Raw genomic sequence first — 18995 nt, forward strand, 5'->3', positions numbered from 1 at the left:
GTCCCAGTTCTAACCACCAGTAGGAGGGAAGGGGAAAAAACCAAGACCAGGAATCAGAAGAAACACACAAACTAGAATAAGCATTGACTCCAAAACCGCGAGAGTTTAAAATGTCTGAGGCATTATCTGAAAGACGCAAACTCTTAACAGTTTAGCACTTCCGTTGTCAACAATTCTTAAGTACCAAAAACTTTAAGCAAATAATATTTATTTTTATATTGATGATACACTTAATATATACGTGAATTCAAGATACAAAATTCATTTACAAGAGTTCACACCTGATGAATGTAGTCACATTCCTAGAGAACATTTGTCAATGCAAAAATGCTTTCAATACACTGACGACAAAAATCAAATATTCTGTAATCTGGTTATTCAATAAACATCAAAACGACAATGTTTAACTTTCCATCCTCTAGTATTTAAGCGCCCTCAAGGTGGTAGGCACCATAAAACAGAAGAAAACATTGGAAAGACAGGGGCCTACTGAATCTGCTCTGTAGAATCACAGTGTTTACTCAAATTCATTTAGTGAAGTAGTTCGTGAAAGGCTTGCTATCCTTTATGACAAATCACATATACAAGAGTCAAAAGTGATGAACTCAAGAAAATAAAATGTTTCAATAACCTCTCGATTTCTAAAATCTATGAAGTATTAACCATAACAGACAAAACAAAGAGGTTGCTGAAAAAGAACGTTAACAGAAAAACCTCCTTAAGAGTATGTATGGCTAAAGCAATTTAGAAACACAACAAGACTTTTACAATACCACAGACATTCAAGTCAAAAGAGATTGACAATATAATTTTCCCCCTTAGTCATTGGTAGTGAATAGCCCCTTCAAAATTTATTCTACTGATAATACACATAAAACTAATGAATTCAAATGGTTTGCTGTCTCAGAGTTGAATTGATAGATTTTGTTCTAAAGTATTAACCCACAATACCCAAAATTTAATACAAATGAGCAACAAGACTAAGTTTCAATGATTACAGTGATTTGTGAATAGCTAGATAGGCAACCAAATAGCTTCATTATTTGCACGACAGATTAGCAGCACTTGGATAAGAACTGTTACATGAAAATTATTGTGCTTCGATCTCTTGAGGAGAGCTAATAAATATAACTCTATAATCCCTATAGTGTTACAATTCTATAACATTTCAGTTACAGACAAGCACAATTTTTAAAAAGTATTTCACACCACTAGAAAATCAAGAAAATCAAGTAATTATATTCTCCAAATGTAACTTCTGCTATGATTGAAACAAGGGCATTTCTGCCTAATAGCCATAATATAGACAATAGGGTTTAATATTATTTTCAGGGAAAAAAGATCAAACATAATTTATTTGAACTATTTGATTATCTTAATCTTTAGTGATGAAGAAAAAGGATATTCAACCTTACAATGGAAACTGCTCAGAGAAAATAATGTGGCCTGAAATGATAATAACCTTTAGAGCCAAGTAAGAGATGATTTACAACTGCTTCATCAGATTCGATGATTAATGAAACCAATATTTGTACTGATGCTACACACTGAAGATAATCTATTTGGATAAACTCCTTTACTTGTAAGCTCTACTATTAAAATGTTAGAATATTGTACCTGCCTTTCCTAATATCTAAGACCTTTCTACCTCAACTAGAAGAAGCCTCCAAAATATAAGACTCTCTGATTGTTGAACAGCAAGGTTTGTTAAAAACAAAAAGCTGGAGAACTAGCCATACGGTCTATATGACGAAAAGAATGTATCCAGATAACTATAAAAGCCATGAACACAAAGTCCTAAAATATTTTACTGAACCATTAAAAGTTCTTTTTAATAAAAAATAAGTTTTAAAAAAACCTTATTCTTCAAGAAATTGTAATAAAAATTCTTATTGCCCTAAAACATTTAAAGCAATTTTCTTGTAGGTTTTTAATATAACACAACATATATTTATAATTTAGAAAAAAATTAGTAACATGCAGAGGGTAGGAATAAGATTTTGAAAAATACAGTAGTTATTTCTCTATGGTTTGGAAATAATCCAATTTAAGAATTATATGATCATAAATGACTATATATGATCATTTCACATTTTACAATGGTTGATCACACTGATTTGATGTCTGAGAAAACTTATGGGTCATATTGTAACGTTACTAATCTTAATTTTCAATTGTTGACAAGTAGACATTCACAAGGGCTTCGAAAGAGAAAATTCTAGTAATACAACATAAAATATTAAATATTTTTACTGCAGACCTATAGGAAGGCTAACTAGAATTCCCCATATTTCATTCTGAAAGTGATACAATCACTCAGTCTATTAACTTCCATTCCATAAGCCTATCAGAAACTAATAATCTGAACCCTGCAATTACCAATGTCTCGACAAACAATATATACCTAAAAAGATGATTGTCTTAGAATATAGATTGGAATTGTCCACTAAAATAGGAAAATATTCCCAATTTACATTCTGTTCTAGGACCAAATTCAGGCTGTATGATTAAGTGACTCGAGTACGGAATTAATATATTTCAAACTACTAAAAAACTCTGATCTACTGTTAAATATTGCTTAGTTTGATAACTAATTTAAAAAATAACTTTAAAAAACAAATAAAAATATTTTCAAATTAAGAAATGGTGCTTCAGTGATTAAGTTACAGCATTATGCGGAAATGGAATTCTTCTCAAAAGTATTATACCAAACTAATAAGTGAAAAACACCAATTTTAGCTTAAGAAAACATTTCATATCTACAGAGTTCTGAATATTTCTATGGCGTCAACAAATTAGTTATATTAATATATTTATCTTTACCCAATTAAGGGCATGCCCCCTACATCATCTTTCTGACACCCTTCTCTTCAATAGGTGATTGATTCCATTCACCCATCAATTATTTTTCCTTAAACACAAGGCATGCTTGAGAAGTCTGTGTTCGAAAACTCAGTGAAGCTGGGAAATAGTGTAATATTATGTTTTGAAATTCTAGATCAAGGAAGACAAACTGCCTTTGGAAAAGATTTTTTTAAGTGGTCAGTATCCAGGAAAGAATGGGAGATACAGCACGAGTAGGTACAAATGTCTAATAAGAGTACAGAAGAATAGGGGGAAAGTGCTTGGTTTTCTAAGAAATTCTTACCTTATTTAACTGCAAAGTAACTGGCTTTACAACTGTTAGAGTCAGAGGTCATAACCACAACGTGAATGTCATCTACTCCACTTATTGCTGGTGCTCTCCTAGAATCAGTGTCCACACTGAGCCTGAGTCAGGTCCATGAATTTTAAATAGCATAACATCTGTTCTGCTACTCTCCACTTGCGATAAATGATTTGGTTACTAAAACAGAACAACACTTTGAACGTTTTCACTGATTTTTCAGAAATGGTATATTATCAAATTTTAATATTTATAAGTTCATTTTAAATTTAATACTGTAATTGAGAAGTATTATGAATAGGTGGCTGTTTTATTAAAAATACAATGATGAGGCAAATGTAATATTTTGGGGGTGGTAAAACTGACTCTTGACTCTAACTTCTCTAAGATAATTGAATGTTCGATCAGCTAGATTTAATCTTCTGAAGAATAATGGGTAAACAGTCGCTTTGCAGTCAAATTTTATCATGCCAAAATAATCTCTACTTAATTTCTGCGGTGAATGTATTCAAGTGTATATTAAACACTTTCTACACGTTTCCATGCAAATAAACATGCCCAGTGAAGACAGGAGTAACTGAACACCGATACTCTGTGATATTTCATCAGTCTACAAATTTGCACTGCACATAATTACTGTCCTCTTACCCTCCCCCACCTGTCATCTTTGGTAGAGGTTTGAAGGCCCAGATTTCATAGCACATCATACACCTAAAATGTTAAGAGTCCTACCTCATGTGTGAATATATCATCAATTTGCAGAACATAAGTGGTCTCATAGAGACAAAGAAATACAACTGAAGGCATTTTATTCACTGGAAGCATTTTCTCAGATGAACACACTCATCTTTGATATGCAACTCCAATAAGAAAAATCTATAGTCGGAAATGCCAAGACAAGACTAAATTGATCAGAGCTGCTGCAAATATACAGATTAACAACCTCCTGTTTCTCAGGAAACGCCACCCCATCTAGGTAAAGCCTTCTCCTAGCTAATGCCCCTTCTTTCTGCCTCACAGAGACAGATATAAAATGAGACACATCGGTGAAAAAAAAAAATTTGTTCCAAAATTAAAATTCAGTATCAGGTATTGAAATGGCAACTAAGAATATAGTCTCTATTTAAAGGACAATTTTCCTATCTATTTTGAAATGTGATCAAAGTAATTTTTTCTACAGCCCCTTGATTCTCAATATAAATACTACTCAGTAATAATATTCAACTATGGATCAAGAAAATAAAGGACTAATACATCTTAAGAACCTGCTGGTGTCTCAGTTTCACATTCTTAGGTTTTTTTTAGGTTTATATCACTAATTTATTATCAATTTAAATGCAAATTGGCAGATGAGTTTAAAGCTAAGAATATCCAGCTTTCTGTTAAGATCTTTGTATCCCTAATTTCAACTCCAAATTAGTCCATTTTTCCCAAACATGAGCCCCTCAAAATAGAGGCTCATGAATGAGATACAGCCACAACCTAATTACAGCAGCACGAACAATGCCACTATGATGTCCTCACAGAACTTAAATAAATTCAGCCCACAATGGGTATGGGTATATAATATACACATACTGTATCACTGCATACCAACATATTTACAAATATGTACATATGTACAAAAAGTATACACAGAGATTGCATTTAGCATCATAAAAATATACACATGCCATTAAAAATAAAATAAGAATTTCAAATAAATAAAGTCAACAAAAGAGCCCTCAATGTAAATATACTTTATGCTCTCCAAACACACACACAGGATCAAATATATGCCCAAAATATTACCAGGAGATTCATACCATTCATATATCAAATCTTTTTACTCACTCAGTGTGGGGAGGTGGTTCTAAATCACTAGCTGTAGCCAAGTTTGCAGACCTTGGTACCTTACTATATTTCCAGTCTAGAATGTTCTCCGTATATCAGGCTGATTACAAGTCTCCATGGATAACTAAGTACAAGAGTTTCGACTGAGTCCAAACCCCTTCTAAGAGACAGAAAGTTACTAAGTCGCACAGGTCAGAGACTAAATTTGGAGAATGCTACAGAAAGTTCCATAATTGATAAAGAAAAAAACCAAATCTGTTGCTTTTCCTTTTACCCTCGATGAAGTTCAGGTTCAATCACCACCTAATCTGTTTCATGGAATTCTACTGCAAAAGGAAAATGAAGGGCAGTGGCCACAAGTGTGGAAAAATAAAACCCAGATCCTAGATCAGGAAAATTTGTCATGACTAGATTGCACTTTCCTTTTATTATCTCAAAACATTTCAACTATGTAAAAATATAAAGGGTACAATAAATTCTATGTGCTTTGAGAGGTTTCGAGAGCACCACTTCCTAGGAGGAAAACACACACACACACACGCACGCACGCACGCACGCACAGAATATATCTTGGCTAAAACCAAAGATAAAATATCTAACTTGTGGATTTTTTATAACTAATAAATAAACATTTCCTAGGGATGACTGATTTACTGGTTTCAATATCTGATATATTAAAAATACCATAACCTTTGTGCCAAAATATAAATCTCTAATTATTTCTGTCTTGTTCATTATAGAAGGCAACCTGAGCAACCAGAAAGACTGGACTGAGATCAGGAGATTTGAGTTTTAGTTCTAGCTCTATCACTACGAATAAACTGACAGTTTGGAGGCGTGTCTCAGATTTCTCTTCTATAAAATAGAGACGACAGTTGCTTTCCCAACTTCAGAAATACACGGATAAAGAAAGAAAAAATAATTCCATTGTGCTTAATTGTTTTGTGTATTACTGACTTCTTGCTGTCTTATACTTTCTATTTTGTTTAGAGTGATTCTTAAGGGAGGTGAGAGACTGTATCAGAATCTCCAGGGGAAGTTTGTGCAATTTGAAAAGAAAGAAATGCCCTTTTTCATTGCTTTGCTTTGTTCTTAATTCCAATATTTAAATTTCTGTGAATTCTAAAAATAAATAAAGCGCCTAGCAGTTTTATATTTATAAAAGGGAACAGTATGCATTGAGAAAATGAGTCTTTGCCATTGCCATCTTAAGCCCATGGGGTGATTGTTCTACGTTTCTTCTTCCTTGATTAAAATAATGCCTTAAAATGTAGAAGCTGGGTAGTGGGTTGGTTCGTTAAACTCTGTGTATGTTTAAAACTTTCAAAAAAAGTAAAAAAAAAACAAAAACTAAAGACAAAGAAATATGAAGTATTTGCTCAAATGGAACCTCAGTGAGGCCTACCCTGATCACTCATTTAAACATTGCTCTTTGCCCCAAAATAAACAAAAAATTTCCCTTACTATGTATGCTCTAACTTTTTCTTCATACTACTTATAACTTTCTAACATAAATTTACTTATTACGGTTATTGCCTGACTCCTTTTACTATAATGGAAGTTTCATAAAGATGAGAATTTTTAATCTACTTTGTTTGCTTCCCCAATGCCTAGAACAAAATCTAGAGTATAGTTGTTTTCTCAATACACATATTTTTTGAAGGCATGAATAAAACGATACTTTAGAATTATCTAGTAGTTTTCCTCTCTGGATCATTTCAGTTCACTTTAGATTTTCAACTATCAGGAAAGACTTATACTACTATTAGCTTAAGGTGCAATGCCATCATCTGTGCCCCAGTTGTGAGTTCTAAGACACCTTGTTCTTCAATAAATTCGTTTCTAATCACAAAAGCTCTAATATGTCAGGAGATTCTCTCTCTGCACTAGTTTCTCCAACAACTAAGTGGGATGCAGCTATTTTCTTGAAACAAAACTATGTAAATTACGATGTAGAAAAGAAAAATGTTATGTACACTAAAATCAAGAAAACTAGTCCAGGTGGCAGGGGTGGGGAAATCAATGTCTTTTGGAACCACGAGTTCAAATTACAGAACCATAAAGTTACATAGGCCCCCTTGGGTCAATACCTCCATTTTACAGATGAGAATGCTAAAAAGTAGAGATATGAAGACACCTGTCAAGGGCATAAAGCTACTTACTAGGAAAGCCAGGATTAGAACTCAGGCCTCCTCTTTCTCAGACCAGTGTTCTTTATGCTAAACAGGCAAGGATAAAGCTCAGGATATAAAATATTATTTTAAGCATCAGAGAACAGGAAAGTATGTTTTTAGAAACATTCCTGGCACAGAACTTTAGGAGAATTGAAATAAAAGGTCAGACAACTAAGACTAGTCTATTGCTGTAGTCTAGGTGAACAGTGAGATGAAAGGGAAGCTCTGAAGTATATTAAGGGACTGAAAATAAAGGAGAGCAGCTTTTATCTGACAATAAAAAACAACCTGCTAGCAAAGGAAACCTCTCTCCAGAATAACTTGTCCACAGCTTTCTGAAATAATGTTTAAAAGAACAAACGAAAACAATAAAACGACATAAAGTTCCCCCAAACCCAGAACAATAACTTCAAGACCTCGGATGAAAAATAAACAAATTGGAACAGGTATATGAATAACTCAGACCCAAATAATTCTCTATGCCAGAAATGAAAACCAAGTCAAAAATATTACAGTAAAATTTCCCTAGGGACATAGGAAAGAGGCACCACAAGCAATCACCTCATTTCCCCTGGAACTGCCAGAGGTAGAATGTGAGCCTGTACAGAAAATTAGGTAGAAAGGCTTTTGATTCATAACTTTCTTGAATGCTGTGGAGTCAAAAGAAGGGGGGAAAAATCATAGCTAGTGCCTGTGAAATTATAAAAGGGATGACAGGGAAGAAAAACACAGAAATATTCATATTATACACTGAGTCCTATTAAAATAAAAACTTGTGCATGAATATAAAATATTAAATACAAGAAGTTTTAAAAAATCTTATTGCCAAAGTGTCAATGCAAAAGGAACTTCCATTTTAGGTTAAATAACTATTCAGTTACCCCCCCAACTAAAATTAGTAATATCTCTGACTCTGAAGTCTTATAAATTTCAACTAGGCAAAAAGATGCCAAACTCTGTACTGTATGCCATGGACTTCAACCTAGACAGTCTTTAAAGCTGATCTCATGAGTTAAGAGTTTAAAGAGAATTCCTACTGGAAACCGACAATCTGATTTTTTAAGAGAAATATTTAAAAGTTGTTCTTTTGAATTTCTAGCACTCAAAGGCTACGAAGAAAACAAAATATGTGAAGATATCTCATAATAACACAGGACTCACACATTCCAAATGATATTTATCATCTCAAGACCCCAATTAAAGATTTAGTATTCCGATGCAAAATCAATCTTGAAACTCAGTTTCTGAAACTCTTACAGTATTTAAACGAATTAAATGATTTCAAGAACTGTCTTGATTATACTTCAAAGAATCACACATTTTCTACCTACTAACTTGGAATGAAAAGAAATATTATGGCAGGACTGTTCTTGACATTTGGTAGTCCATGCTGGCTAGTTTCATCTCTGTGAACACTTACATTTTCCAAATCCACACATGAAAAGTCCAAGTTTAAGAGTATGATTTTCCTCATTATACAAAAATAAATAATTTACTCTTCTCAGGGCGAGAATAGTGACTATTTGAGTGTAAGTTTAGATGTTGGAGGTAAGTATCCATACCTCGAAACCAAAAAAATAAAAATTCCAAGAGTAATTCAGTTTTTTAAAAGACCTGAAAGACTGTATTTTAAAACAGTTACCCTAAAAGTGTGAACAATTTTTTCAGTCTGTGTTTTTTAAAACGGTGGTCCTAAATTAAAAAATAAAACCTAAGTAACACCACTATGTGTCTGTCACCACATTAGAAAACTGCACCATTTAAAATCTGTGGCAAATGAAAAATTGTTTTGACAAGAGGATTTTTCTTTTAATAGTCATCTATGGTATTCTCAAAGAACACGTTTCGAACATCCAGAATGGATGCCAATTCCAAAATGTGCTTCTGGAGATGAGGGTTCTCCACCGTTTCATCCCTTGGCAGTTGTGGATATGATTCTGGATAATTTCGTGTTTCCTGATAGGTAAAGAAGAGAAAATATAAGTTTCATAGTTTAATGGAAAAAAAAAAAGAAAAGCATTAATATTAGTTAACATAAACAATATTAAGGAATAACTTAATATGTATTTTTCTCTTTCAAATGGTATGATTATTATTGGTAATATATTTGTTGAACATATGAAATTGCTGACATTTGACCATTTTGACCTTAGAAATGACAATTTCATCATATGATCCAACCTAATATATTAATTTTGTGAGTTAATTCACAAATATTTACTGGGGCCTATTATTTCTGGGAACTATGCTATATTGAGGAAACAATATAATTCCTACTCATTAAGAGGGCGAAATCCTAGCATATACAGAATTTCAACAACTATTTGTTAAATGAATGAATAAATAGACGTTGCAGTGTTAATTAAAACAAGAAAAAGATGTGAGAAGCACCGAAAAGGTCAAATTAATAGGCCTGGGAAATTATAGAAGAAGGAGATGTCAAAGATAACTGAGATTTCTGTAAAGGATGCCTTGGGAGAAGGATTGGGAGCAACCGCGAAAAAGAGAAGTAAAAGAGGAAATAATTTGGAAATAGTATAAGTTTCGGGTTTTAGGAATATTTTATTTGAGGTAACAAGGTAATACCAATAGAACTGCTCCTCAACCAGAATTTGAAAATTTAGGGCTGTATCTCAGCAGACAGGTTTGAGCAGTATATGTACACACTGATATCATCTGCATGAATATTAAAGCCATGAAGATGGATGAGATTTCTAAGATTAGCAAGGATTAAAAAAAAAAAAGTTCCTAAAAAAGGGAGATGAAAGTTCAAAACAAGACAGAGAAACAGAAAAGGGATAATAGAAAAACAAATTTTATAATACATGGAAGCAAAAGAAAGAGACAATTTCAAGAATGAGGTAATTGTCATTTGGAAATTCTTCTTCATTTGGTAATTTCTGCAGACTATAATTTGTCATACATTTAAAATATCTTGAAGAAATAAGTTACCACTTTTCTAATTTTTTCCTATTTTTAACAAAACAGTTCATATATTCAAATTTCATTTCTATCTTATTCCTGTAGTCCTCACTCATTGCACATTACAAAGAGCAAATTTTTGTTTTACCACACTAAATATTGTGACAAAAATGAAATGTTCAAAAACCCTAAAACAGAGAAAAAAATAAGAACTACCAAGGACTACTGTAGGTTCTCCTGAAGTGGAGAATATCTGTTTAAACAGGCAACAAATGAAAGAGACCCTAGAAGAATCGTGCTTCTTAGTATTAGGCCGAAAGGAGCTTACATCTTTATGCTACTAACTCTAGTCTAAATCCGCCCCCCACCTCCCAAAAAATAGCTTAAAAACAAGCCATAGAAAGGTCAAAAAGATCTGCAAGTAATTTCACTCCGGCCAGAACAAAGTGTAAAACTCTTTAAAGAAAGGCAACAAATTCCAGAATTCAACATCATAAAATTTACAACAACCTCAGGATAACAGAAAATTACTAGAAGTACAAAGAATTAGGAACATAAGGTCCATAACCAGTAGGAAAAACAATAAAAACGAACCTATAAATGACAGAGAATATAGTATTGGCAGATAAGGACTTTAGCTATTATATATACATTCGAGGGCACAACAAAAACATAAATATAATGAGAGAAATGCAAAATATTAAAAGAACCAAACAGAACTTCTAGAGAAGAGAAAAAAGTAACCCCTGAAACAAACAACTAAATGGACAGGAGTAACAGCATATTAGACATTGCAGAAGAAAATATCAGTGAACTTGAAGACACAGAAATAGAAACCGAAACAGAGAAAAGACTTAAAAATGAAGAGCAGATCCGTGGCCTTTAGGGCAATATTAGCTTGTCTAACATATATGTAAATGATGTCCCAGAAAAAGAGAAAAGGGAGAGAAAAGAAAAAATATTTGAAGAAATAATGGCAGAAAGTATTCTTTAAAACTATAACTCAGATCCAAGATTCTCAATGAATCCCAAGCAGGAAAAACACAACAAAGAAAACCATATCAAGGTACATCACAACCAAATTAGAGGAAACCAATATAAATAAATATCATAATCATTCATAATATCAGATGCAAAAATCCATAATGAAATATTAGCAAACTGAACCCAGTAATGCAAAAGGATAACACATGACTACAAAATGCATTTAATCTGGGTATACGAGGTTGATTTACTACTAGAAGATCAATCAATGCTATTCATCATGTTAGAATTAATATATATCAGATCAATTAATGCATAAAAAAATAATTTACAATCTCCCATACCCATTCCTGATATAAACTCTCAGATTAGCAATAGAAGAGAGCTCAGTCAACCCGGAAAAGGGCATCTATGACAAACCAACTATTAACATTATAATTTATGGTAAAAGACCAAATATGTTCCCCCTAAAACCAGGAATAAGGCAAGGATATCCATTCTCACTACTTCTATTCAACATTTTACTGGAAGACCTAGTCCTGAAATAAAGCACATACAAAAAACTAAATAAAATAAAATGCATACAGATCGGAAAGAAGGAAATAGAATTGTTTTTGTTTGAAGATGCTATGATCCTGTGCATAAAAAAACTTAAGGAATGTATTTAAAAAAGCTAACAGAATACTTCATTTTAGCAACACTGCAGGATACAAGGTCAATTTAAAAGCAGCAGTATTTCTATTTATCAGCAAAAGATAATTGGAAAAAGAAATTAAAAAAATACATCCCCAAACTTGAAATACTTTGAAATTTAATGACACATGTACGACCTGTATGATGAGAACCATACAATATTGCTGAAACTAAAAAAGACCTAAATAATTAATTGATTAGAAGACAATATTATTAAAATACAGCACTCCACAGAATGATTACATAGATTAAATGCAATCCCAATCAAGATTGAAGTTGACGCTAAAATTCACATAGATATGCAAAAGACCTAGAACAATCGAAACACTTAAAAATTTTACGGGTGAAGACTCATACTATAAGATGGAAAGACTTAATTTAAAGCTACAATAATCAAGGTACTAGTGTACTGGAGGAAAATGCTATTGGTCAATGAAACAGAATTTGGAGCTCAGAAATATCCCTGTACATATATGGTTGACTGATTTTCAAAAAAATAACAAAAATAATTCAAGGAGAAAAGAATAATCTTTTTGACAAATGATACTAGGACAATTTCATATCAATATTAAAAAAAAACCCTTAAACCCTTACTGTACACTGTAAACAAAAATTGACTCAAAATACATCACAGACCTAAATATAAAACCTAAAACTATAAAACTCCTATATGAAAACAAAAGAAAATCTTTGTCACTTCAGGACAGGCAAACATTTTGTAGATAAAACATACAACAACAAAAAAAATTGATTAGTTGAAAATTCATCAAAAATTTAAGTTTAGTCTTCAAAAGCCTCTGTTAAGAAAACAAAAAGGCAAGCCACAGAATGGGATAATATATAGCTAATAAGCATGGGAAAAGATGTCCAATATCATTATTCACCAGTGAAATGCAAATTAAAACTACAATGAGAAAGCATTATAAATCCACCAGAAAGGTTATAAGACTGACAAAGCCATGTGTTGACAAGGATGTAGAGAAACTCTCACCATGCTGTTGCTGGTACAACTACTTTGAATAAAAAGTCTGGCGGTTTCTTATAAAACTAAACACATGCCTATCCAATGACCAAGAAACTTCAAAACATAAGTCTGTGCAAATACTTGTGCAAGAATGTTGATAGCTGCTTTATTTATAACAGTCAAACATTTTAAACTGTCAAGGTTCAAAAATTTTAAACTGCCATTGTCTGGTATATTCAGACAATGGAATACTACTCGTTGATAAAAAGGAATGAGCTACTTATACATGAAACAACATGGGATGAATCTCAAGAACAATATGCTTGGTCAAAAAAGGTTTACGCTGTAACCCAAGTTCATGAATAGGTGAAACTAATCTGTAGTGAAAAATAATAAAAAGAGAGTTGTTCTGGGGTAATGGGTAGTAGACTGACTGAAAAATGGTATAAAGAGAATTTTCCGTAATGATGCTATGTTGTATCATGTGACTGGGGTTTGAGTTACACAGGTGTATGTATTTATCAAAAGTCGTCTAATGGTATACTTTAGTTTTGTGCATTTTACCGTATGTAAATTTTATATTAAGAAAGAATTACATATATATAGACATAAAAATTCCAGTTATTTATATGAATAATTAAGTGTTGAGGGGTAAAGTCTACTGAAGTCCACAATTTACTTCAAAATTTACTCAAAAATGAAATAACCTGACGAATGGAAAGTGGGATGGATAAATGGAAAAATATGTGTAAAAGTAAATATACCAAAATGTTAACTATAGAAATTAGCTAGTATGAATACAGGTATTCGCTGTACAATTCTTTAACATTTTAAAATTATAATAGTAAAATGGGAGAAAATAACAAATTTTAAGACCAAAAGTTGCAAGAGATTTTTAAAAAATGTTTAGGCCTATTTGAAAAAGATCTAATTATTACTTATAAAAGTGAAAAATATAATGGCTATAATTTTTAAAACCTCAATGAACAGTGTTATGTAGCTACTTGCACACACAGAAACTATCTAGAGCAAAACAAAAGACGTGAACACACTCTTCACAAAGAAGAACAAAGAACAACATATATAAACCTCAACAGTAACCCCAGAAACAAAAATTAAAACCACAACAAACTACTACTTCACACCCACCTGACTCACATGGAATATAAAATATGACTGCAACAAATGTTGGCACGGATGAGAGCAATAGCAACTCTTACATACTGCTGGTGCCGGTGTAAATTGATACAACCACTTTGCAAAATGTTTGGCATTACTCAGTAAAGTTAAATATGCCTACATCATCTGACCTCGCATTCCACTATGAGGTATTCCTTTTTCCCTCCAACAAACACATTTCATCCAAATATGGCAAGTGCTGAGTCACAGGTAGTTCACGATAGAATTCTCTGATGAGGTCTAGAACTGCCTAATCTTTTCCCCAAAGGGTTATATATGTGGACCAGGAAACTGATAGAAGACTTCACCGTGGCATTGTTTATAATACCAAAAAACTGAAAATGCCTCAAATGTCCATTATCAGTAGAAGAGATGAATAATTCGTGATATATCGTCAAACAATGGAATCCTGTGTAGCAGTGAAAATGAATGAATGAAAGCTTTCGTCAGTCTTCAACATGGCTCAATCTCAGGAATATAACAGTGAGTGAAAAAAAGGAAGTTGTAGAAGAATACATGCCATATGGACCTATCAACATGTTGTGTAGGAATACAAATACATGTGGCAAAACTTTAAAGAAAAGTGAATAATAATTATAAAAAAATCGAGATTTCAGTTTCACTTGAGAGGGAGATAGGATCAGGGAGGACACACAGAGGGGACGCAAAGAAAATGAAAATGTTCTATTTCCTAAATTGGGTGACAGGTACTCAGATATGCCTTACATTGTTCATCTTTATACCTTACCTATTAATTTGTGATTATTTTGGATCTATTCAAACTTTATTTAATACAGGTAAAATACAACATAAGATTCTTAAATACCAAAAATGGTAAAACTGGTCACTTTGCCTACCCGAAAAATCTTGTGCATCCTCATGGTGGCTGAGCAAAAGACAAATCTTGTGAGAAGCAAGCGAAGAAATTCATCTCCAAAAAACTGGAGGAATGCCTGATCTGCAGAGAGGAGAAAGGCGACGGTAAAAGGAGGCTTAAATGGAAAATACATTTCAAAGGAGAAGAAAAGTTCAGGAAAACCTTCTCAACTTTCCTGCCTTCAACAAATACCTTTAAAAATTCAAACAATTCAAACAATTTCGACAACTTAAAACAATTTAAAACCATTACAGTACGTTCTGTTAAGGGTGCAGTTAGATTAGTAGGGTACCTATTGAACGTGAATGGGTCAGTAGCTGGGCAATATCGCGGTTGATTTTTCGAAGATATTCTTGACACTTTTCCCATAGGCCTCTACGCATGCTTGACAATCCAGAGACAAATAGGAAGGCCATTAGAGGATTGTTCAAAAAGAGAGTGAAGAGGCTACCTCGTTGAGATTGATCTGTAATAACAAACATGTTATATATATATAAACGACAGTTTTGTAAAAGATAAGAGATGCATTTGAGGAACATTTTAACATACTGATAATGTATGAAATTAAAGCTATATCATTAAATCATAATTCAAAAAAGCAGATTCTGCATGGGACTACAAAAATATATCCCAGGTACACTGCTTTCTGCTGAACAAACCATAGAGCCGAGTAACCTTAAGAGAAATGGAAAATGAACATATTCCTTTGCCTGCCCCTCCCCCACTCCAACTAACACGTTTCATCCAAACACGGCCAGGGCTGGATCCCAGGCAGGTCATGAGAAATCTCTGATGAGGGCTAGAATCACCAACCTTTCCCACTCTCTTCAGTTAGTTGCTCTTTCTCTGCCCATCTCTTAAACACGAGTATTTTCTCTTTGCCCTATCCACTGCTAATCTCATTTACTCTCATAATTTCAGTTATCATTTCTATGCCTATTGATTCCCGATTCTCTATTGACAGCCTAGATGGAGCCCCTTAAGTCTAGAACTTAAAATGTGACTGGTCCAAGTCCAAATTGAGACACACTGTGAAGAATGAAAAATACACAGGGTCAAAGCCTCAGTACAAAACACACATACTGCTAACGTTAATTTCACCGGTTTCTTTCTACTTTTTTTTAATGTGGCTATAGGAAAACTTAAAATTATATTTGTGAGTTCCATTATATTTCCATCGGACTGCTTTGCTCTAGACTACTAAATTAAACCTAACTCTCAAAGGTAACTTTAAACACAACATGTCAAAAACTGAAAATAACTTTCCCCCCTTTTATATAAATCTACTTCTTATCCAGTATTGTTATTTCCATCAACACCACGGCCAGCACCCTGGAAGGCCATTCCTGCCTCCTTCCTCTCTGTATTTCCTCACCATCACCAAGTCCATCATCAAGTCCCGTTGGTTCTCTGGGCTTAGTACTTTTGAAGCCAGTTAACCAGCCAGTGTTCTCATTACAACCACCACAATCTCCCTGTTTCCATCAATGTTCCTGTCCAATGCACTTCACACAAGGTTAACTGAATGCTCTCTCTTGTTACTGTTCTGTTTAAAATCATTTGATGGTACCCACTTGTCCCCCATTTAAATCTCTTAACCAATCACAAAAGGTTTTTCTTAACTTAGTCACACAATCCCAACTCTACCCTTTAACTAGCAGAAAATACTCTGATTTTTGTAAACGTTCCACAAACTCTCTCTTCTCAGAGCTCTTATCTCGGGGCTCACACACTATTTCTCTGCTAGAATACCCGTTTTCAATCATTCCCCATCCCCGTCTAATCTACATATCCTTCAAGTCCACTCTAGACATCATTTTATCCACTTTTCTCATTCTCGAGGGCTGGTTAGGACATCCTCTTGAGTATCAAGTGTGCTTCTCTGCTACGAGACACTAATAGCACCTACAGTACTTGCATGCTAGGTTGTCTGTATCTTCTAGACAACTGCCTCTGTGAGAAACATAAATGTGCTTGTCTGGTCAGTGTTACAGATGCCTAGCACTGTACCCGATAAATAAATGTTAATGTTCAATGAAGTAGAGAAAACTGTAGACTTTAGAGATCAGAGGTACAGGAACCTAATTTGACATTCCAAATACTTAGGTATCTGCTAGTTTTGTTCCCAGAAGGGGTACAGTTAAAGGATCAGAGGTCTAAGCTTTAAAGCACAAAAGATTGGATATTAGACTAAAAAATATTAAGGGCGTATATTATACCTAAGCATATTAGTAGTAATGATAGTTGGGATGTATTGAATACTTATTATACACCCAGAGTTATTTTATGAAGTAGGTACAATTATCTCCATTTGACAGGAAAAGAACTGAGGCACAGAATTGTTAAGTAACTTCCCAAGGTCACACAGCCTCATAAGCGGTTGAGATGGGATTCGAATTCAATCGGTTCGCCCCCAGAGTCTATGTTTTGACCCTATACACAATAAAGCCTTTCAGAGCAAATATTCTTGGTATCAGCCCATTAGACCGTGCAATTTTAAATAAAACTGCCTCTCGACAGGACGAATTGACAGCACGAAGAACCGAAAGGGGTCACATTTCTCCAGGAATGATATGTATCAGGTTAGGTTAACAAAGTCCTCACAGCAGGAGAATTTTACCGTTGTTTGAAGGTAAGTTCTATCCCTTAGTAAGTTGACTTTTGGATACATGAACTTAATACTTTTACATGTTTTTCCCTGTTAAATAGTAGAACTTACCTTAAAACAACGGTGAAAATGTCTCCAGCTTCTCTCAGGCATTCAAATGCTGACCATCACTTCCTGTGTCAAACTATGTCAGCAGACAGACTTCTGGCTGGGAAGTAGCAGTAAAATGCCATCTCCCACAGAGAGACATCAGCACTATTCACGGTCAGGGAGATAGTGAGACAGTGACAAGTACTGCTAAAACAGGGTTAAGGTTCGTTTAGTATTTTACCTAGCTTGATGACTGGGAGTTAGAAACAGATTTTGTGTTGCCGATTAAAGACAAATTATTAACGACAAAAGGTCTTCCATTTCTCATTCATCTGAGAAACAGCAAAAACGCTGACCTGTCTCTCTGGCGCACTGAGAAGAGGTTCTTTTATTTAAAAAAAATGGCAAGGTAAAAACGTGAAAAAAAGAAACCCTTTAAGTTGTGCCAGTTAGGGTGCCCTAACTCTCCGGCGTAAGCTGAGAGGTTTTCCGGACCAGAAATCTTAAGTCTTAAAATATGCCTAAAATACGTAGCCAGAGATGCAGGAAATCATCATGCCAGATGGATGAGGACAAGCTCACCAAAACAAACAGCTGCAAAACAAATTTAAACTTCACAAATCACGAATTCCCCAAGAGCAAGGGACCAAAACCACCCTTTTCTCGGGAATGCTTTTCCATTTCTTTGAGAATCATCTCAAGGCCTAAGGGTAGCACATTAAAGGAGTCTGGTGGTTGGCAAGGCTTCTGGCTTGGTTTCAGATTGATACCTGCCCCATGAAACACTATAAATCTACATGTTATCATTATGGGTGGGGGAGACAAAGATCGGCATTATTCAAAATGTACAGTGTTTACTTGCAACCTATGGAGATAAGAGGTAATGACAGAACATACCTTGTAAAGCTTTTGGATATGCTGTAGGAGAAAGCAAGCAGACTAGTGGCTGTCCAAATAAGTTTGTGAAATTCTGTAATATATAAGAATTCGAAACGTTCATTAAAGGTTTGACCAAAGAGAGTAATTTTCCAAAGCACATCATTAGTGTATAGATTGGGCCCTTTGACTCACAGCAGCTGCAGAAACATCAGCAACAGCTGAAGAGACTGCCATTCATGCATAACTACCATGCATAATAGGCTGTCTTAAAATAGTGACATTTACTAAATGACTATTGATTTTTAAAATAAAGGCATAGATATGGTCACAGTGTGATCAGGAGAGGTCATCTGGCTGTCTACCAAAAGGCCGCCTATTGGGCAACATACACTAGCGAAGGTATATTCACAAGGGTGAATTTTCCAAGATCTTGATCTGGTCTCAGCCTCACAGGCTCTAAAGTCCGACTTACTGGTCTGGGAAGATCGTGCCCGTCTCTCACTGTGAATCATAGTAACTGCTCACGCAGAATGACATATAAAAACAGAATATCAATGTGTTAACTTACAGAGAGAATTAATCTGACACTCAAACTAGAATACTCTTTGTAGCATTAGGGATATCTT

General features: G+C 34.1%; 1 protein-coding gene across 3 annotated transcripts in view; it reads right to left on the reverse strand.

The window, feature by feature from the left end:
- Nucleotides 1–191: 191 nt before the first annotated feature.
- Nucleotides 192–18995, reverse strand: part of SCAI (suppressor of cancer cell invasion) — a 113073-nt gene continuing 94269 nt past the window's right edge. For 2 of the 3 annotated variants that reach the window (XM_006917959.3, XM_025051135.1), the window contains exons 15-18: nt 18388–18460; nt 15085–15258; nt 14773–14873; nt 192–9129 (exon numbers count right to left, since the gene is read on the reverse strand). In XM_006917959.3, the coding sequence (XP_006918021.1) occupies nt 8983–9129; nt 14773–14873; nt 15085–15258; nt 18388–18460 (495 nt within the window). In that variant the 3' untranslated portion in view covers nt 192–8982. Of the gene's footprint in view, nt 9130–14772; nt 14874–15084; nt 15259–17511; nt 17656–18387; nt 18461–18995 lie in introns of those variants that run through there. The other variant, XR_001517478.2, reaches the window with a different exon arrangement.

Source organism: Pteropus alecto, unplaced genomic scaffold, assembly GCF_000325575.1.
Source record: "Pteropus alecto unplaced genomic scaffold, ASM32557v1 scaffold67, whole genome shotgun sequence".
Classification (NCBI taxonomy): Eukaryota; Metazoa; Chordata; class Mammalia; order Chiroptera; family Pteropodidae; genus Pteropus; species Pteropus alecto.